The sequence below is a fragment of the Lepisma saccharinum genome, chromosome 8 (assembly GCF_977018435.1).
Source record: "Lepisma saccharinum chromosome 8, izLepSacc3.1, whole genome shotgun sequence".
Taxonomy (NCBI): domain Eukaryota; kingdom Metazoa; phylum Arthropoda; class Insecta; order Zygentoma; family Lepismatidae; genus Lepisma; species Lepisma saccharinum.
The window spans coordinates 28665506-28684651 of NC_139236.1; the positions used below are offsets into that span (position 1 = coordinate 28665506).

Below are 19146 nucleotides of genomic sequence, written 5' to 3' on the forward strand. Positions count from 1 at the left end.
TTGCTGCAAAAAAAAAGCTATACATTTAGAACAAATTTATTCGTGGAAAACTATGTCCACTTTCAATCTAATGCAAGTACCTCGTGGAACAAATTCTTCTAAAAAAAAAAAAAAAACATTTATAAGTAATTAAAATATATTCATTTGTATGGTGTTGAAGAAAAACGTATGCACCGTTGTTGAAGGCTCCATCTTCATCATCGACAGAAAAAGCCATATACCCAGTTGTCGAGGGCGTCTTCTTGATTCGTCGCCAGAAAAATACATATACCCAGTTGACGAGGGCGTCTTGTTTATTCTTCGTCAGAAAAAGACATATACCCAGTTGACGAGGGCGTTTTCTTGATTCTTCGCCAGAAAAATACATATACCCAGTTGTAGGGGGCGTCTTCTTGATTCTTCGCCAGAAAAAGACAAATACCAAGTTGTAGGAGGCGTCTTCTTGATTCTTCGCCAGAAAAAGACATATACCAAATTGTAGGGGCCGTCTACTAGATTCTTCGCCAGAAAAAGACATATACCCAGTTGACGAGGGCGTCTTCTTGATCATCGCCAGAAAAATACATATACCCAGTTGTCGAGGGCGTCCTATTGATTCGTCGCCAGAAAAAGACATAGCCTACACCCAGTAGACGAGGGCGTCTTCTTGATTTTTCGCCAGAAAAAGAGATATACCCAGTTGACGTGGGCGTCCTCTTGATTCGTCGCCAGAAAAAGACATATACCCAGTTGACGAGGGCGTCTTCTTGATTCTTCGTCAGAAAAAGACATATACCCAGTTGACGAGGGCGTTTTCTTGATTCTTCGCCAGAAAAAATACATATACCCAGTTGTAGGGGGCGTCTTCTTGATTCTTCGCCAGAAAAAGACATATACCAAATTGTAGGGGCCGTCTACTAGATTCTTCGCCAGAAAAAGACATATACCCAGTTGACGAGGGCGTCTTCTTGATCATCGCCAGAAAAATACATATACCCAGTTGTCGAGGGCGTCCTATTGATTCGTCGCCAGAAAAAGACATAGCCTACACCCAGTAGACGAGGGCGTCTTCTTGATTTTTCGCCAGAAAAAGAGATATACCCAGTTGAAGTGGGCGTCCTCTTGATTCGTCGCCAGAAAAAGACATATACCCAGTTGACGAGGGCGTCTTCTTGATTCTTCGTCAGAAAAAGACATATACCCAGTTGACGAGGGCGTTTTCTTGATTCTTTGCCAGAAAAAATACATATACCCAGTTGTAGGGGGCGTCTTCTTGATTCTTCGCCAGAAAAAGACATATACCAAGTTGTAGGGGCCGTCTACTTGATTCTTCGTCAGAAAAAGACATATACCCAGTTGACGAGGGCGTCTTCTTGATTCTTCGCCAGAAAAATACATATACCCAGTTGTAGGGGGCGTCTTCTTGATTCTTCGCCAGAAAAAGACATATACCAAGTTGTAGGGGCCGTCTACTTGATTCTTCGTCAGAAAACGACATATACCCAGTTGACGAGGGCGTTTTCTTGATTCTTCGCCAGAAAAATACATATACCCAGTTGTAGGGGGCGTCTTCTTGATTCTTCGCCAGAAAAAGACATATACCAAGTTGTAGGGGCCGTCTACTTGATTCTTCGTCAGAAAAAGACATATACCCAGTTGACGAGGGCGTTTTCTTGATTCTTCGCCAGAAAAAGACATATACCCAGTTGTAGGGGGCGTCTTCTTGATTCTTCGCCAGAAAAAGACATATACCAAGTTGTAGGGGCCGTCTACTTGATTCTTCGTCAGAAAAAGACATATACCCAGTTGACGAGGGCGTTTTCTTGATTCTTCGCCAGAAAAAGACATATACCCAGTTGTAGGGGGCGTCTTCTTGATTCTTCGCCAGAAAAAGACATATACCAAATTGTAGGGGCCGTCTACTAGATTCTTCGCCAGAAAAAGACATATACCCAGTTGACGAGGGCGTCTTCTTGATCATCGCCAGAAAAATACATATACCCAGTTGTCGAGGGCGTCCTATTGATTCGTCGCCAGAAAAAGACATATACCCAGTTGTCGGGGGCGTCTTCTTGATTTTTCGCCAGAAAAACACATATACCCAGTTGTCGGGGGCGTCTTCTTGATTCATCGCAAGAAAAAGACATATACCCAGTTGTCGAGGGCGTTTTCTTGATTCTTCGCAAGAAAAAACATATACCCAGTTGTCGAGGGCGTTTTCTTGATTCTTCGCAAGAAAAAGACATATACCCAGTTGTCGACGGCGTTTTCTTGATCTTCGCCAGAAAAAGACATATACCCAGTTGTCGTGGGCGTCTTCTTGGTCTTCGCCAGAATAAGACATATACCCTGTTGTCGAGGGCGTTTTCTTGATCTTCGCCAGAAAAGACATATACCCAGTTGTCGAGGGCGTTTTCTTGATCTTCGCCAGAAAAAGACATATACCCAGTTGTCCAGGGCGTTTTCTTGATCTTCGCCAGAAAAAGACATATACCCAGTTGACGAGGGCGTCTTCTTGATTCTTCGCCAGAGAAAGCTATATATACCCCGTTAATGGGGGTAATGAATGTCAACCTGAAAGCATATACATATTTCTCACTAAATTTGTTGCAATTACAGTAATTTATGTTAATTATTATACGGACGTTGCATGAAAACTTCAAATAGAAAGAGTGTTTTTTTGAAGGGACAATACTCTTGTGGGGAGAAATATACCTCGTTGCCCCCTGGACGGAAAAAATGCCTTGCTTGCCCCTCGCTGGAAAAAATTCTGTGGACGTCGATGTGACAATCTTTTTACTACCTTTTTCTAAATTGTTCAATAAGGTAAGTGAGCCATAGGTAGCCCCTGTTCCGAAGGTGGCCTACATTACGAAAATCATATTAGTATTTAACACATTTAACAAATGACACTACATTTATATACCCAGTCCAACTCATGTTCACCATGCAGAAAACGAACAGTCGGGGGCTGCCATAAGCCATTTTATTTAACTTATTGTAGACCATCTGTCGTCGTAGGGACTGTGCAGACCACAGGAACGGCGCGATGGCGAGGTGGGCAAGCGCCCACCCAAAAATTGCCCTGCCTTGACTCCGAGACGAATATTGTCAATACGAGAAAGGCATCATCCTGTACGAAGTTTCGCTGCCTTTGGATTTACATTAGTTTACCGTATGAGATAGCAAAAATCGTAGCAAAATATGGTGAGGGATAATACCTAATATTTGTAATAAATCATCCCATATTTAAGACTTGAATCATAAGACTTATGATCGAATTAACACTTCTCTGACTACAATATGTATTTCAATATCTATCTACAGCCAAAGTGCACTTTTCCCGAGGTGGGAGGAGTACAAAATCATACAGGAAGATTATGTAGAAAAAACAAACAAATAAATAAAAACATCTTCACATTACTTCCACATAGTATGCAAACGAACTTCGATTCATAACTAGGCTTCTTTCACCAGCGTTTTGTGTAATGGGCGACTTTTTTCGCTCGTGTGGCAATTGTCAGTCACTGAAACTGTTTCTAAGAGTTTCAAAGGGCGGTAAACAAGAGAGACTCCATTTGTATGAAGGTAAGGTGTGAACAGGAGAAGAATCGCCACATAGCTACAATGATCAAATTTCATTTTTTTTCCTAACTTACTTAAACGTGTTTGTTTTCTCAATCTCTATTGAAGCACATCGAGCATCTCATTTTCCTGCATCAGTCAGGTCACGATTTCAACAAGTGATGACATTGATTTTTCAATGTTCATCTTGCACATATTCCTTTATTTTTACAATTTTTAAGTTTATTTTGTGTAAAAATTCAGGTTTCTATGCGAGGAAAGTTTAATGCAGAATGAACAAAAGTACTTTGAAAGATTAATTAAATTCAAAGATTCATACAGGTGACTACACTCCTATGAGCCAAGTAAAAGGATCATTCATTAAGCCTGAACGAAGAAGAAGCAGCGCTCTTTTCAGTTAAAAAACTCATTATTAAAGTTGAATATTCAAAGTAATTCATTTGAATTATGGACAAAAACTAAAATGTATTTCTTCACTATTGTCGGGGTTATCATACTTTCTGTCATTATCCTTGAATGGTTAACAACATTGTATCGCAAGGAAAAAACAAGTTATTTCGTTTTGGAAAGAACGTCAGTAGTAGTAAATAAAGGCGGGCAGTTGGAACTTGAGCAACTGTAAATGTCGAATTTCGGTATAACTTGCTTTCCGAATCTAAAACGCTGAAATTACATTTCAAATAGTTTTGCTGTAGGTTGCTCCATTCCATGAAGCATTAGGCCTTGTTCCTCTCCAAGGGACGGTGCTAGTTTCACATATACAAATACTTCTTGCAGCCTTCGGTGCCTCTTGCATTTGTAAAGAATTTGTACCACATTTTTCATAATTGTCGCATGAATTAAGCAATATAATCTAATTCTAATCTACACCTACGGGCGCTATTCACCGGATGTTTACATTTCTGTGCTTCCTTGGCGCGGGCGGGGACTGCACTTCCGGTTTTGAAAAGAATAACATTGAATTCGATGGTGTAAAGGCAGTGTCTTCGGAAAAGACGACAATATTTGTATGGCTTTTGGTTTCAACGCGAGATAGGGAACAAACAATTGTTTTCAGGTATCTATGCATCGTTTTCAAACAGACCCGATACGGAAAAATCAGTGGATTTAGGTAGTAAAGCGAAAATTCCCTCTGAAAATTGGCATCGTTCATTTCAAGTTGCAAAAAAGCAGAAAGTTTGTTGTTCACTTGGTTTGTATTCGAACTGAGTAATAAATGTAAAATATGCATTAGATCGAAAAAAATGAGTGAAAATACAGGAACCAGGATATATTTTCATATTCTACCATTTAATCCAAAGAATAAATGGTTCCACAGTTTTCAGAATTTGAAAAATTATAATTTTAGATGAGTTCACACAATGTAAACTTTGTGAGTATTTTCTTTCTAACTTCTAAAGTCATTTCTTGAACGACACTTGCAAACGTTAATAACAAAATACAATAACTGTGCATTTCCGTATAGTATGGAAAATAATTGTGCTGGATATATTCACTTAGCTTGTGGATCGAATAGCTAGGTAATAATTGATTGATTGATTGATTTAGTTTATTTTACTTCGCGTTTTGTGCCTCTTGGCTAATTTGCAAAGATGTGGATGATTGATGAAATTGATGAATGGACATTCACAAACAACCAAGCCCGAGCGGGATTCGAACCCGGGACCTTTGGCGTCGCAGAGCTAGATAATAATAATAAAACAACAACAACAGTAATAATAAATTTGGATTAAAATTTACTTAATTAAATTATATTATTAGTGTATAATAATTTTAACAGTAGCAATTATTATAATTTATTTTACTGTTGTAATCGAAGTATTTCAATGTTTATAATTAATGTAATATTCATTTCAACCTGGAGAAGACTTTTGAAAAACGAAACTGTTGGTGGAAGATCAACATTGCCTTGGAAAATAGTGTTGTCCCTTATATCTGCATCCAAAAGATCCGGGAACTTCCCAATTTTTTGAGGATTTTTTGTTTCTCTTTATCACTTAAAAATTTTTAAGTGATCCAAATTGTATCCGATCTTTTATAACAAAATAAACTCGAAGACAATCTGTATTCCACTTGTTTACATTGGGAACTTGGCCAAATCGGAAGTTCCATCCACGCCATCGACAATCGAATTGTCAGATTGATCTCTTTTTATTGAAGATTAGGCACACACAATTTCTACGATCTTTTTTTTGTTTACTCAGCAACATCCCCCATACTCTGTCCCGGCTGTATCTGTAAACAAGTCTCTGCGCAAGTAGTGACGCGAGACGGCTCCATCAATGAACATGTGAGAGGGAATGGGATTGCGTGAAGGGGGAAGCGACTGCAGTTATCAGTATCTGTGTACTGCTTCGCTCTGCCCACTCGATTTCCCCCTTCTTTTCCGCTATGCGTGGCCTTGCTCCAGAGATAGCCGGGACAGAGTATAAATGTCAACATTTCTTCCACGTTCCACTCTGGACTGTATTTTGCAGACTAACGAGTCTCTGGCGTCTGTACTCACATCCAGTATAATCCTCTGTGGACCATATCTTGTGATCTGCCCATGTGTGTTTGTGACTTTCCTTTTTTCTATTTCATCTTATCACAATTCATCTTTTTCTTCGCGATTAGCCAAAAGTAGAAGAAAACGAAAGGCAAATTAAACAAATCAATTAATCTAATCTGCTTCGTTGGAGTATTCGCGATTAAAATTACGATCTGAGCCCTAGTGGCGCTTCCAATATGGCCGCTCTATGTAGGATAAATCTTTGTTTACATTCAGTAGTAGTACGACTACGAAATAGCAGCGTGTTGTCATGGCTGGTATGGTAGAAAACGTTTAAATTACGAAATATTTTTAAATATTGCGAATGCGATTTGAATTCCAGGAACTCTAACGAAGGTGAAGCTGTGCTGAGAACGAAGCATTTAATTATGATAGGCAAAAATAACACGGAAAACGTAGACGAAACTAATGTATACACACTGGTTCTTCAAAGCAGTGCTGGATCATCTGCACCCCAGGTTGTAACTGGGCTTCTCGAAATTATTTGAAAATAAAGAAATTGCCCTATACTTGAAAAGCTGACAGGAGAAAAATTGCGAACATATCGTTGCAGTTCTTTCTCGAAAGAGAAAGGCTGGTTTAATAATTATATTCATGATTTCATGACCAGGCTATCCTCACTGAAAAAGGACATCGTACTGAATGGAACAGCTACATTATCATGTTCATTTTCTTTTTCTGGTTACATTTGACATTCATTCATTCTCAAAATATTTTCATCTTCTTTCTTAATCGACTTCCACCTGTTCCAAATTTCACACATACATAATACACATGGATGCATTGGGTAAGACGCTTCATGACTTTTCGACAGAAAAAAAATACTTATAAAGTATAATTTAAAACTTTACTTTCGTGGTAATATATATGTACCAGACTCGTGCATTCTTCGTAACTTCCTTACCGAATTACAGTGTTGTCCCCCATGCGAATCTTCTGTCAATCAATTACGTTTTCCCTGATTTATTTACAAATTTCATTTTCTTGATTCCACGTGCTGGAAACACATGAAAACTTTTCATTTGTTCTGATCCATAAAACGATTTAGAGCCAAAAAAAAAAAAAAAAAAAACTGAACAGTAGATCCTACTCTTTCGCATATTCCCCATTCTTTAAACGACTTCAACACAACGTACGCTACATAGAGTAGTTTCTGAAAATCCCACCAGATGGCATATCGTTTAATTTTAATCGCGAATAGTTTATGTTATATTGATTCTTAATTGAAAGGGATAAGACAAAATATCCACTTACAGAGTGAAGTACACAGTGAGCAGGTGAAAGACGTGGACAGGGAGACCCAATGAAGGAAAGGGACACATGAATGAGAGAAATAAGGAAGGTTATATTACGATTCACAGAGGAAAGTTAGGAATGATAGCCAAGCATCTTTACAACAGGTGACGACATGGAGTCACATCCTACTCTTTCCTAGATTGGAGTGGATTGAGGGAAATTTAACAGAAGATTTGGCGAACCGATTACCCGTGCGCAAGCATGTGTGTGTGTGTGAAAGCGAGAGGGAAAGGGGGAGAGTCCATAAAGTCCTGCAAAAAACTAAAACTCTATAACTTGAAAACTATTAAGTTTATTAACAAAATATTTTGTGTGTACTTACAGCAAGGTTCAAAGTTTATTTCCTGCTTGTTAGTTCATCGCCAAACCTCCAATTGTGCACCATCCACGTCCAAACACTGTTGCAGTCTTTTTGTGAAACCGAGAATTGCGTGCTGACGGTGCTCTCCTGCGATATTCAGTATCACATCTCTTATTTTTTTCTTTTAGGTCATCCAGATTAGCTGGTTTCTATGAATACACCTCGGTCTTTACATGTCCCCACAGCCAGTAATCGCAAGGTGTCAAGTCTGGTGATCTTGCAGGCCAAGGTGTGGGTTCTCTTCGGCCAATCCATCTCTCCTGATTCACAAAATTCCATTATCATGTCACAGTCTTCGTCTATCAGCTCGTGTACACATTTTAACTTGTAGAGCCGCGCCTTCACCTTCTTGCGTTGGATCTTGTGTAACGTTGACTTCGGTATTCCCAGTTCCAAGGATCTTCGTTTAAGCGATTTCATTGGACTCCAGCCTACGCTGTCCTGCACTGTCTGCATCACATCGTCACTCGTTCCTGGCGTTCCACACACTTCCCGTTGCCTTGAACTTTTCATACCATCTCTTGATACTTGTGTCTGCTGGGGGTGGTTTCCCATACGTTGTTTGGAACGTTCTCCGCACTGAAACGCAATATTTTAACTCTGCAAACCACAGAACACACTGTGCCTTTTCCTGGATGGACGCCATCTTAAGTGACATGATCACGTGATTACCAGTGCAAGCGTCACTGAGCAGTGTGGCCAGAACAAAACTTTAAACTTCCACCCTTCTCACCGAAAAAATGTGTATTGTTAAATGCAACAGCTAAAAAGTTATAGAGTTTTAGCTTTTTGCAGGACTTTATGGACTCCCTGTACAAGCAGAAGAGATGGTAGAAAAATATAAATATGACACACAACAGCAAAGAGAAAAGGCGAATGAAATACAATGGAATGTAGGAGAGGGCGAGAGTGAAACTTCAACTTTGTATCTGCCCACCCTAATTTATCAATATTTGGCTCCTGCCCACTGGCGCCTCCCCTGGCAAATCAGTCCTCCACAGAGGTCGACAGTTCGTCGTTACTGCCTATAATGCATGTCAACAATCAAAAGTTGGACACCAACAATTTTCTCTAATAAGATATAGAAACGTGAATACACATGAATAAATATGTTTTCTTGAGCACAAGCATCATTTTCTAAGCCATGGGTTACCTTGGGAACAGATTTAACGGTTTTGTATTTTTTTTAAAACGTTATAAGCAATGCTACAAAATATCAATTTCGTACACGTTATTAATTCGTTATAGGAGTTATTTCTTTCAATTTCATAAATTTATCTCTCATTAGAGATTCGTAAATTGCCCTAGGAGCTTAACTAGGGCCAGCTTTGCTTCAGCTACCTTAGTGCATTTAATTATAATAATCTCTTTATCATGAGTTTTGAGGAAATTAACCCAATCTGATTCCTTGCCAATATCGTTATACCTCCATCCCAAAATTGAGCAGCATCGTTTACATATCACGTGTCCTTGGATTGTCATGTGATGGATGCAGTTTAAATAAATGGCAACATTTCTAAGTTAGAATGGGTGAGAGAAGAAATTTATAGCAAAAATATTCAGGGCATGTCCAGCTTGTTTGTTTCTTGTAGTCAGCTTATTTGTAAAATTACATAAGAATTTAAAATAAATATTTAGTTGAGGCAAATAACAACATATTTATTTTACATGAAATCTATAATTGAATTCACGATTTATTAATAGTAATCTATTTGAATCCCAGAATCGCGCAGAAACAGAGAGATGACTGGAAAAATTAGTGGTCCAGATTACCTGATTATAATCAGGGGTAGAGAAATAATTCAAGCTACCCCTTTTCCCAACGAGCCAGCATTTTATGTACAGGAATATGAGCATGTATATTTGCAAATGCTGGCTATGAAAGCGATGAATCCAATCAAGATAAAGCTACACATTTTGAAATGTGATCTTAGAACATTTAATTTATGAATTCATACAAGACTGGATTAATAGTAATTGATTCTTGCGCCGGAGTGGCTTTCTAAACAAGGCTCTACCGGTAACAGCATGAAATAACTATGCATTCCAATACATAGCCAGCCGACTCTACATAACACTTGAGATTATTAAAAATTCGACTAGCAACATTGCAAAAAAAAATATCCATGTTTATTGTTCTGATTTAATGATACCTACACATGATACAGACAACACAATTTTTTAAAAAAAAAACAACAACATACTGTTATTTTTTTAAAAAAAAATAATGGAAATTTTCAAAAGTGAGCTCGAAATTTAAAAAAGAGAACTTGGAACTTAATTTGAAAATTCAGACGCCAGTTGCAAATTTTCAGGCTCCATGGCGACTGGGTTCCCTGTACTTTTCTACCCCTGATTAAAATAACTAACGCACACTCACACAAACAGAACGCGTGGCTAGAGAGACAACCCTGGCACCGCGTGCTTCAGTAACCGTAATGTCAAGCTTACAGTCAACGGCAAAGATAATGTTAGGTAAATTGTCCACAACTATCTTCATTACTTTTTAATTCTACATCTTGTGTTGTTTTAAGGAATTAAACTATGTTGGTTTGAAGCAGACATTGTTCTCTGCTTATTGACATATTTATTTAACTTCATTGTCTTCACATTGTGTAATTCAGACCGAATGAATATCGTGGTGCACAATTTGCCTACTGTTTCTTTCGCCGTTGGATGCACAAACGGTTATTTTTGAAGATAATATGGGGCATGCTTTGTTAGATTGATTTGCTTTATTTTACTTAGCTTTTCTGTAACTTTTCGCGAAGATGATGATGAGTGATAATATGAAATTGAGGAAGGGACAGTCATAAAGAACGCACTTGTCCAGGGCGGGATTCGAACCCTGCATGCTTTATTTATATATTATGATGCTAGGATGGCGTGCGACGCTTTTACAATTCGAAAACAAAATAAAACATATTCTGTCCACGAGTTTTTTAAGTACTATTGTTAACCTTAGTAGGAATCAAATGTTTAATAACTGTAGTGCAACCTCAACGTGAAATATGGTATAACCAGTTAGTGTCAAGGGATGTAAGGAGCAACTTCTCATGGTACTCAACCACCTCAGATTCACGCTGTACAACACACTCAACTGCATTGTTGAAGACTAACAAGGATCTGGACCCACAGCCAGTATAATCCTCTGCTGAGCTTGTGTCCTGCCCATGTGTCTTTATGCGATTGGTTATTTATTTATTTATTGTGTTTGCGATTGTCCTTTATTAATTTCGTTTTACCATCACTAATCTTCTTGATTAGCTGAAAGTGGTAGAAAGTCGAAGTAAAATAAACCAAAATCAAGCTAATATCAACAATTAACGTTTGTCACATGTTGATTTGGTTTATATCGTCGTATTTCTGTCATTAGTCAAATGAGATGTGATATTCTTGTATTGAAACTTTAAGGCTTCAAACTACAGTTTACAAACGAAGATGCATAATTATAATACAATGTTAATAACGCGTGTGTTACATTCTAGGCTATATTCACGCAAGAAGACAACGTTGCAACAGTGACGTGCCCAAGAAGGGGGGGGGTGAGAATCATAACCCCTCTTTGGCCCAGAATTAAGAAAAAAGGCGGAAAAGATGACAAAAAGAGGTTGACTACTAAAAAAAACCACGTAGACCCTCTTTTCGAAAATCCTGGGCACGCCACTGGTTGGCAATAAGTGCAAAGACGTGACTCACCTTCACTTTTCCTTGTCTTCAGATACCAGAGTTAATAGCAATCATCGTCCCAAAGTTGATCATCGAAAACACTAAATAAATGCTCTAATAGGCAAGTTCAAATCATAACTATAGAAAACATAAGAATGATGAACAAATTGTTACAACAGAATTATTATATTGTTTGCACGAGCATTGTTGTGTAAGGTTTTCTGAGATAAAGGGTTGGCGATTTTATTTAAAGTTTTTTTAAAATTTTTATGTGTATAATACGATAATGGACTAAAAATACCGTCAATTATAGGCGGAGTTTTGTCAGCTGACTTGAGAGGTGGGGCTAATATTATTCATGCTTATATCCATTACGAAAATCATCACGGGCACTCTCCTTGGGGAATAGGTGATCCCACGTCATCACATCCTGAAGAAATGGAATGTGTGCTGATGTCGATTTGATTTGATGAAAATATCCTGTATACGGGCCTTAATAGCACCATATACAGAATAAAGATAAAACACGAATGCAATACTACAAGTATGAAATCTTATTGATCATTATTAATAGAAAGCAAGAATTAAATAAAATCTAACACTTAGTAAAAACATTGGAACTATTTTGCAGGTGTATCCAGTGTCAGAGTAGTGCAAGGAAATTACGTTCAATCAGCTAGACGGAAAGCGGTGTTCAAGTTCAGAAGATTCAACAAATGCCTGTCTGCTGCTTTAAACGGTCATTTGATTAGTTAGCACACACCACGTGACCATACACCACACATACACCGGTCCGGAAGGTAGTGCAGACACCAAATACACTACTTCACTCCAAATTAATGAACGAGACGACTCGGTGTTGCACGTGGAGCCAACTAGACGCTTCGGTGCAAAGAGAGTCAAAAAGTGCGGCGAACTAGATGGGGCTTTTACAATATATATGTATATATATGTGTGTGTGTGTGTGTGTGTGTGTGTGTGTGTGTGTGTGTGTGTGTGTGTGTGTGTGTGTGTGTGTGTGTGTGTGTGTGTGTGTGTGTGGGGTGGGGGGTGGTTTTTTTTAATGTTAAATGAACACGTTTTCCGATCTGACCCTTCCCTAGACAAATCCTGGGGACATGCCTGACTCTGATACATTATTCTACAGAATATATCTTTGAAGTGATTTAAATCAGTGTTAAAAAAAATCACCTGATTTAAATCAACCCACCTTGCCACTCAGCTAGCTTGTTAAATGGTTAAGTATGTTGCAGAAGAGTATGTCGTTCAGCTTTCCAAAATGAAGGATTGTTTTTCACACAATGAAAACGTTATTGCATATGTATTGTCGCTACACGTCATTGCAACAAGCCACAGATATGCATGAAAACGAATGAGAGGTTTTAATTGGTATCATTAGAATATGCTCAAAATAGGTTTTTTACTGTATTTAACATTATCTTTTCCATTTCAGGGACAGCAAGATATCAACCAGGAGCAGTCAGCCTGAAATTCCACTTCCATTCAGACGAGCGTGAAAGCTATCCAGGATTCTTAATCACATTTGAACAAGTGTACCATTGCTAGCAGTACCTTCCTACTGCCCTTCTCCTTGTCGTTCGAATCCAGTGGTGGATCCAGAAGGTACAGATGGGAGGGGCGAATCTCAGCCGGGTACCTCATCTCACCGAGAATCAATTCCAACCTACAATTGCACTATATTATGTAAACAATATCTCGTGTTCCATTGTTTTGCAAAAGTAGGGATCCAGAATGGAATAGATTGTTATTATTGCATTTCGTCGTATCGTAATTCTCCCCTTTGCACGATTAACTGAACGATGATGTCTAAGGAGTAAAGTGATTAAGCAAAGATAAAAAAAACTCAAGGGATGTTGGTTCGATCCCTTTTGAGGCATAATGCACAGTTGTTTAAACTGTAGATCCAGTTCCGATTGGCTTATCATGAGTATATAAAGTGGACTTATATAAAACTTTAAAAATGTTATTGAACCGTTTAAATTTGGTGATAAAAGAACATTTGAATCTTCAAAATACTAGGCATAATAATATGTCCTGAAACTTGCCAGTTGGGAGGGGCAATCACCCCTATCGCCCTTCCCGTGGATCCGCGCCTGGTCTCAATGTAGTTCATGCATTTGGACTTTTACCTCGACTTTACCTAGTACGATATTTGCGTTAACTTAAAAAAAGCTGACATATCTACATACTAAGATCTCTACCAATCTGGTTTATTGAAGGATATTATCAAGGTTGTACTTGAAAGATTTCCAGTTGGGAGAATTCCCACCTTCTTTGGAAGCTTCGAAATATTATATCATGTTCCCTAATTGCTAAAAATTTGCAACCAGGGAAGGAGCAGGGAATTTTGAGTGAGATCTACTAACCAGAAAATAAACTCCCCATCTCACCACCTTTCCAAACATCACCTTTGGTATAGGGCTTGAGAAAGCCTAGCAACTTAGGTTAGTGTTGCAAGACTTGTCCGTCATATTGAAATCTGATGATTTTCACATAATGGCCGTTATGTCAATTTGATTACGTCCCCGTTTGCCTCATTTCGCCGATCTCATGGTCGAATTAAGGGAGGTGTGTCCTGAGGAGCGGGCTTGGGGACATACTCCTAATCTTTTTTCCCAACGATCATGCAAAATAAGAACGTCAAATGCAGGAAAAGATGGAAAATGTAGAACATATTACTTCTTCATGTTAATAAATACCCTTACGGAATGTCTGATCACTCCACTTGGGTAGATGAAGGGGGTGAACTGCCCCGAGCTTCCATATCAGAGAGCTACGTGGTTTCAAAATCATACTAGCTTCACTGCAAACTGGACTGTTTCACTACAAATCCAAAGTGGATAGAGATACGACTACATCTTAGTTTATATTTAAATTATTCCTTTAATAGTTATTTCAGAGTTTAGCTCGGAAATATAATCATTTACTTCTCTGCACATTAGATTAGTGACAATGAGTCCATACCAGCATGAAATGTTAATTAGGCATTATCCATTGTTTATCCACGTACAATGCTTCCTACACTTTACTTATTCTGAGACTTCGTTTCGAAGCGTAGTGTTGGAAAAGGTAGCAATAGAGAGAAGTATACAGTGGATAATGTCCAGCAACGTCCATGCTAGTATAGTCATTTACTTCACTGCTAAAATAATATAACTTTTTCTCCATAAAAATTCGGACTATTCAAGTGTCCCATTTTCTCCGCGTTTTGAAACTTATAGTCCACGCGTTTACCTCGTTAACGTCGAAGAACTAAAGAAACCCGCCGCCACAAACGTGGGTGGGGATAAATAGCGGGCGAGTTGTTTTCGTCCAATGACACTCGACCTTCTGCCAATGGGCGCAGCTGTCATTCTGCTCGTCTACTCCACGTGGAGTCTCAGTCACACGACTGCGGATACGCTGTTGGCGTACTTTGCAACTTCAATATGGAGACTGTGGGAAGGTGGTTGTGCGCGGAGGGACAAGGTGACGTAGAGTAGATGTGTGGCAACACTGTGCGTTGAATTTGATTGTTGCAGCTGGTGGGCGCGCACCGTCAACTTCAAAGCCAGCCGGTCGTTAAAGTAGCTAGCGCGTCGACTATACCAGTTCTATTTCTAAACGTTCTTAAGAAGAGAATATTCGTAATTCATCTATACCAGCGCCCTCACTTTATCCTTCATTGTAGCATTTGCAACAACCTGATAGACTTTCGCAAGAATACATTATGAAGGAAGAAGCGACGTAATTGGCCCTTACGGATGATGCTTTACACGTCACATTAAGCACATGGAACACCCAGTCAGACGAAGATGTCCTTGAAATATCTCTTATGCTATTCGATAACGAAAATATCACCGGCTGCATCTTGGTCAATGTAAAAAGGGAACGAAGGGGGGATGATCCCATCAACAAAGTTCGACACCAGATGTCACCCTTACAGCCATTTATGCATTTAAGGACATTCTTATGTATGGGGCTGGAAAACTATACTAAATTTTCATATAAACAAGGCGAATTGTAAGTTCGTAAGAAAGTGAAAGTCACACGCCGCTATATTCAAGCCGAAATCATGATTGCATCAAATATCCCTTACGAACAAAATAAATGTATTGTGAAATGCATACGTATTGTTATAGCTGCAAGGTAGGTTGTAGTTTTACTACATACTTTTGACGAAAAGTGCCTGTAGAAGGCTTGGCAGTGCCCACCCTGTAAAAATGTTCCAAAGCTAGTTTTTGTCTATGTTTCAGATAAAATTACCAAACAATGCACAGGAATAACTAAATCCGTTGCAAGGCCAACAATCACAAGTCTTGTATTACATTGTGTTCATTCATTTATATATTCAGGGAAACATTGTATATGCATTTATAAGTATTGTATAGACTTTAATGATGTTCTGTTATTCAGAAACAATTCAACAATAAAGTGCTTATTGTATAAAATTAGTGTTTTCTTATTACTTTATCGTTAGAATCAAAAGAGAAGAGAGAGGTACTTAGAATCATATAGTGGCGACGCCAAGGGTATGGCGGACAATTAAGTCTGCCCAGACCTATTTACTGCCGTCAATCAGACAAGAATTTTAAAAATAAAAATGAAATTTAGAAAGACACGAACTTTTACCAAACTATACATGTGTGGGTATACAACTGTTCCTCCCAAAATAGTATTGTTCCTATGCACCCTTTAGTTACTATTTATTACAAACTTATACCTATCTTTAAGTAACACGTTGCTTTCTGTCTCTTGTGGTTTCGTGATAACAGTAAATTGATTATGAAACGAACTTGAGACCCTCATCGCTGTAACTTTCAATAGCCAATTGCAGCACAGTCTCATTTGAACGAAAATCTTTCCTAGATGACTACATTTGAAAAATAACTTCCAGCACCACTCCATCAATGACGGCAAGAAGCTCATTGCTACAATCTGTTGGGAGAATCTATAGAGAGAGCAAATCAAGTCTCTGCGCAAGTAGTAACTGGAGGGCTCATCCAATGAACACGTGGGAGTTAATAGAATTGCGTGGAGAGGGAACAGCGACTGCAGATACCAGCCTTTGCAGAGTGTACTGCTTCGCTCCTACCACTCACTTTCTCCTTCACTACCGTTATGCGCGGCCTTGCTCCAGAGATTCCCGGGATAGAGTATACCTTTATGACCGTAACAAAATTTCTAACATCAGAAAGCCAGTGGGTGTGTCAAAGCCAATCACCTGCTATTCTTGTACAGTCAGGAGAAATAAAGTAGTGTTGTGAATACTATACCGACTCTAGCTGAAGAATCCTACGATTCATTATCTGCAGTGGAAGCTCGCATAATATATGTGCTGTCCGTAGATAGGGGATGCACATTACAGGAATTTCAGGGAGCTTTTCAACGATGCTTGCGAGAGTATATGAAGGTAAAACTACACTGAGAGTTGAAACACCAAACTAATGCATTGCATTAGAAGAGTAATGTACAGTCACGAGAAAGAGTGCTTAAGCTCAGATATTAAGACACAAGTAATATTGGAGTTTCAATTTTTCAAGAACTCTTTAATCCAGGTCACTAACATAATACAAAAAACTTGAGCATCACATACCATTCAAGGAACTCTATTGCGAAGAATAAGGACAAAAGAATTGGATTCACAGTAATGACGTCAGTGAAAGGTGTATTGTAAGCCATATTTAACATGCAAAATGTTATGATCATGAAGTTATTCATACCAATTACGAATATCATATCGAGTGTCCCTCGCAAAGTGAGAACGTTGACTATTCTTTCTGGTACAATGAAATAAACGTTGATTACAAGTGTTTCTCCTAATTGTAACACTCAACCCAATAACCTTAATAAGAACTATAATTGCTACACACACATCTCTAAAATGTAACATAAATCTCCTGTTCGGCATTTCTGTCTATTATGTTTTAATAATAATCCGTTGCGCAACAGCCCATGAAGGGCCAAGGCATACCTACCGACTGCCAGTCTCCCTCCCACGCTATTATGTTTTCCCGAGAATAAAAGTAGACTAACATACGAGTATAATAATATTTTGGATACTGTGAACTACTTTGAGAGTCTGATGTAGACACTGCATCCACATATGTTCCTTCAGAAGTTGAGAGAGTACGTTACAGAGGCGCAACCACGAATTTTTGTCGGGGGCAAGTACCTGGTGGATAAACGTACTAATAATAATAATAATACTAGGAAAAATTATAATGGTATTATTATTGACATTTTTCCTGGTATTTTTCAACACGTTCAATTTCACATTACCTAGTAATGGAAAACAAGCACAAAAACTGTATTTTTGAAAGACACAAATAACGAATATAATTCCTTTTATACGTACACATATGCAACATAGAGCGACGTAAAATAAGAAAATAAATGTAGCTACATATGCAACATGTTAACAATAAATCGCGCACGTATTCAATGTTTCTTTTAGTACACATACATACCCACACACACCCACACACACGTACGTGTAAACGTGGTCTTATAAGGACCGAGTGAGTGTACATATGTTGTTGGAACCACTATAATTTGGTAAATTAGCACAATGAAGTTCATCTTAAAATGTCGAGACCATGCATATGATTACAAATACTACAGTGGTTATTCAAAATTTTCATATATGCAGTTTTCCTCAAGAAAAAATGGTTACTATTCTTGTTGCAACCTGGTGTCAATATCACCTGTCTAATTTACGTGTTGTAATTTTAATAAAATTGCATCCGTTGTTTGGTACCAATCTATATTGCACAACCCGTCCAACCAATCACAATTCTTCTAGGTCACATGATTTTCTTGCTGTGTGTAAACAGCTACGTGCCATACCGAATTGGGCAAAAAGTTGTGAAACGCGCTAGACGGCGCCAATTGAGAGCATGTGAAGTGTCTGTCTCGGCGCAGCGATTTGAGAGGGGTTGGAGATGAGTATTTCTCGCGCCTGGGTTAACTGTCGCGCAGTCAGTGACATATTTAATGGGTTTTAGCCCAGCTGTGGAATGGAGGAAAAAATACACATTTTGTCGTATGTGTGACGCTTATTGCGTAAATAGTATGTATGGTTTATAAGACCTTTGAAGTAGTCAAGATGTTGATAAAAACAGATGGTGTTTTGTCTTGTATAAATGGAGTTCATTATAGTTTGTTGAATGGTAATTTTCTGATCAATTAAATAATGTTGAATTATACGTGCATATCATTTATAATCTATTCGACACCTTGTGTAAGATCTGCATGTGTTCCAAATACACAAGAGATGTATTAAATGGCTACGAGAAAAATATTTAACGGCGTAGTACAGATTTACGTGAGTTTTGTCTATGATTAATTGGATTTAATTGTTGCTGTAGGCATCATGTCGTATGTGCCAGGATTTGACAAATATGATCCAGATGAAGGAACCATTAACTCTTATTTAGAAAGATATGATAATTATTGCCGAGTTTTTAACATATCTGAGGAAAGCAAAGTTCCTAGATTGATATCTGTAATTGGCCCCAAACCTTATGAAGTGTTACGCGAGTTGTTCTCTCCAATACTACCAGAGAAGAAATCGTTCAAGGAAATCTCTGATAGGCTCATTTCTTATTACAATCCAAGTAGTAATTTTATAGTTCAACGCCTAAAATTAAGAAAATGTACACAATTGGATGTGGAGAAGGTTGAAGATTTTACAAGAAGGCTC

At 38.4% G+C, this 19146-nt stretch overlaps 1 protein-coding gene across 1 annotated transcript in view; it reads left to right on the forward strand.

Moving 5' to 3' along the window:
* LOC145991398 (neuropilin-2-like) overlaps positions 1–15860 on the forward strand; it is a 29030-nt gene extending 13170 nt beyond the window's left edge. The window contains exon 5 of the mRNA XM_083127387.1: positions 12895–15860. Coding sequence (XP_082983513.1) covers positions 12895–13007 — 113 coding nt within the window. The 3' untranslated portion in view covers positions 13008–15860. The remainder of the gene's footprint in view (positions 1–12894) is intronic.
* Positions 15861–19146: the final 3286 nt, after the last annotated feature.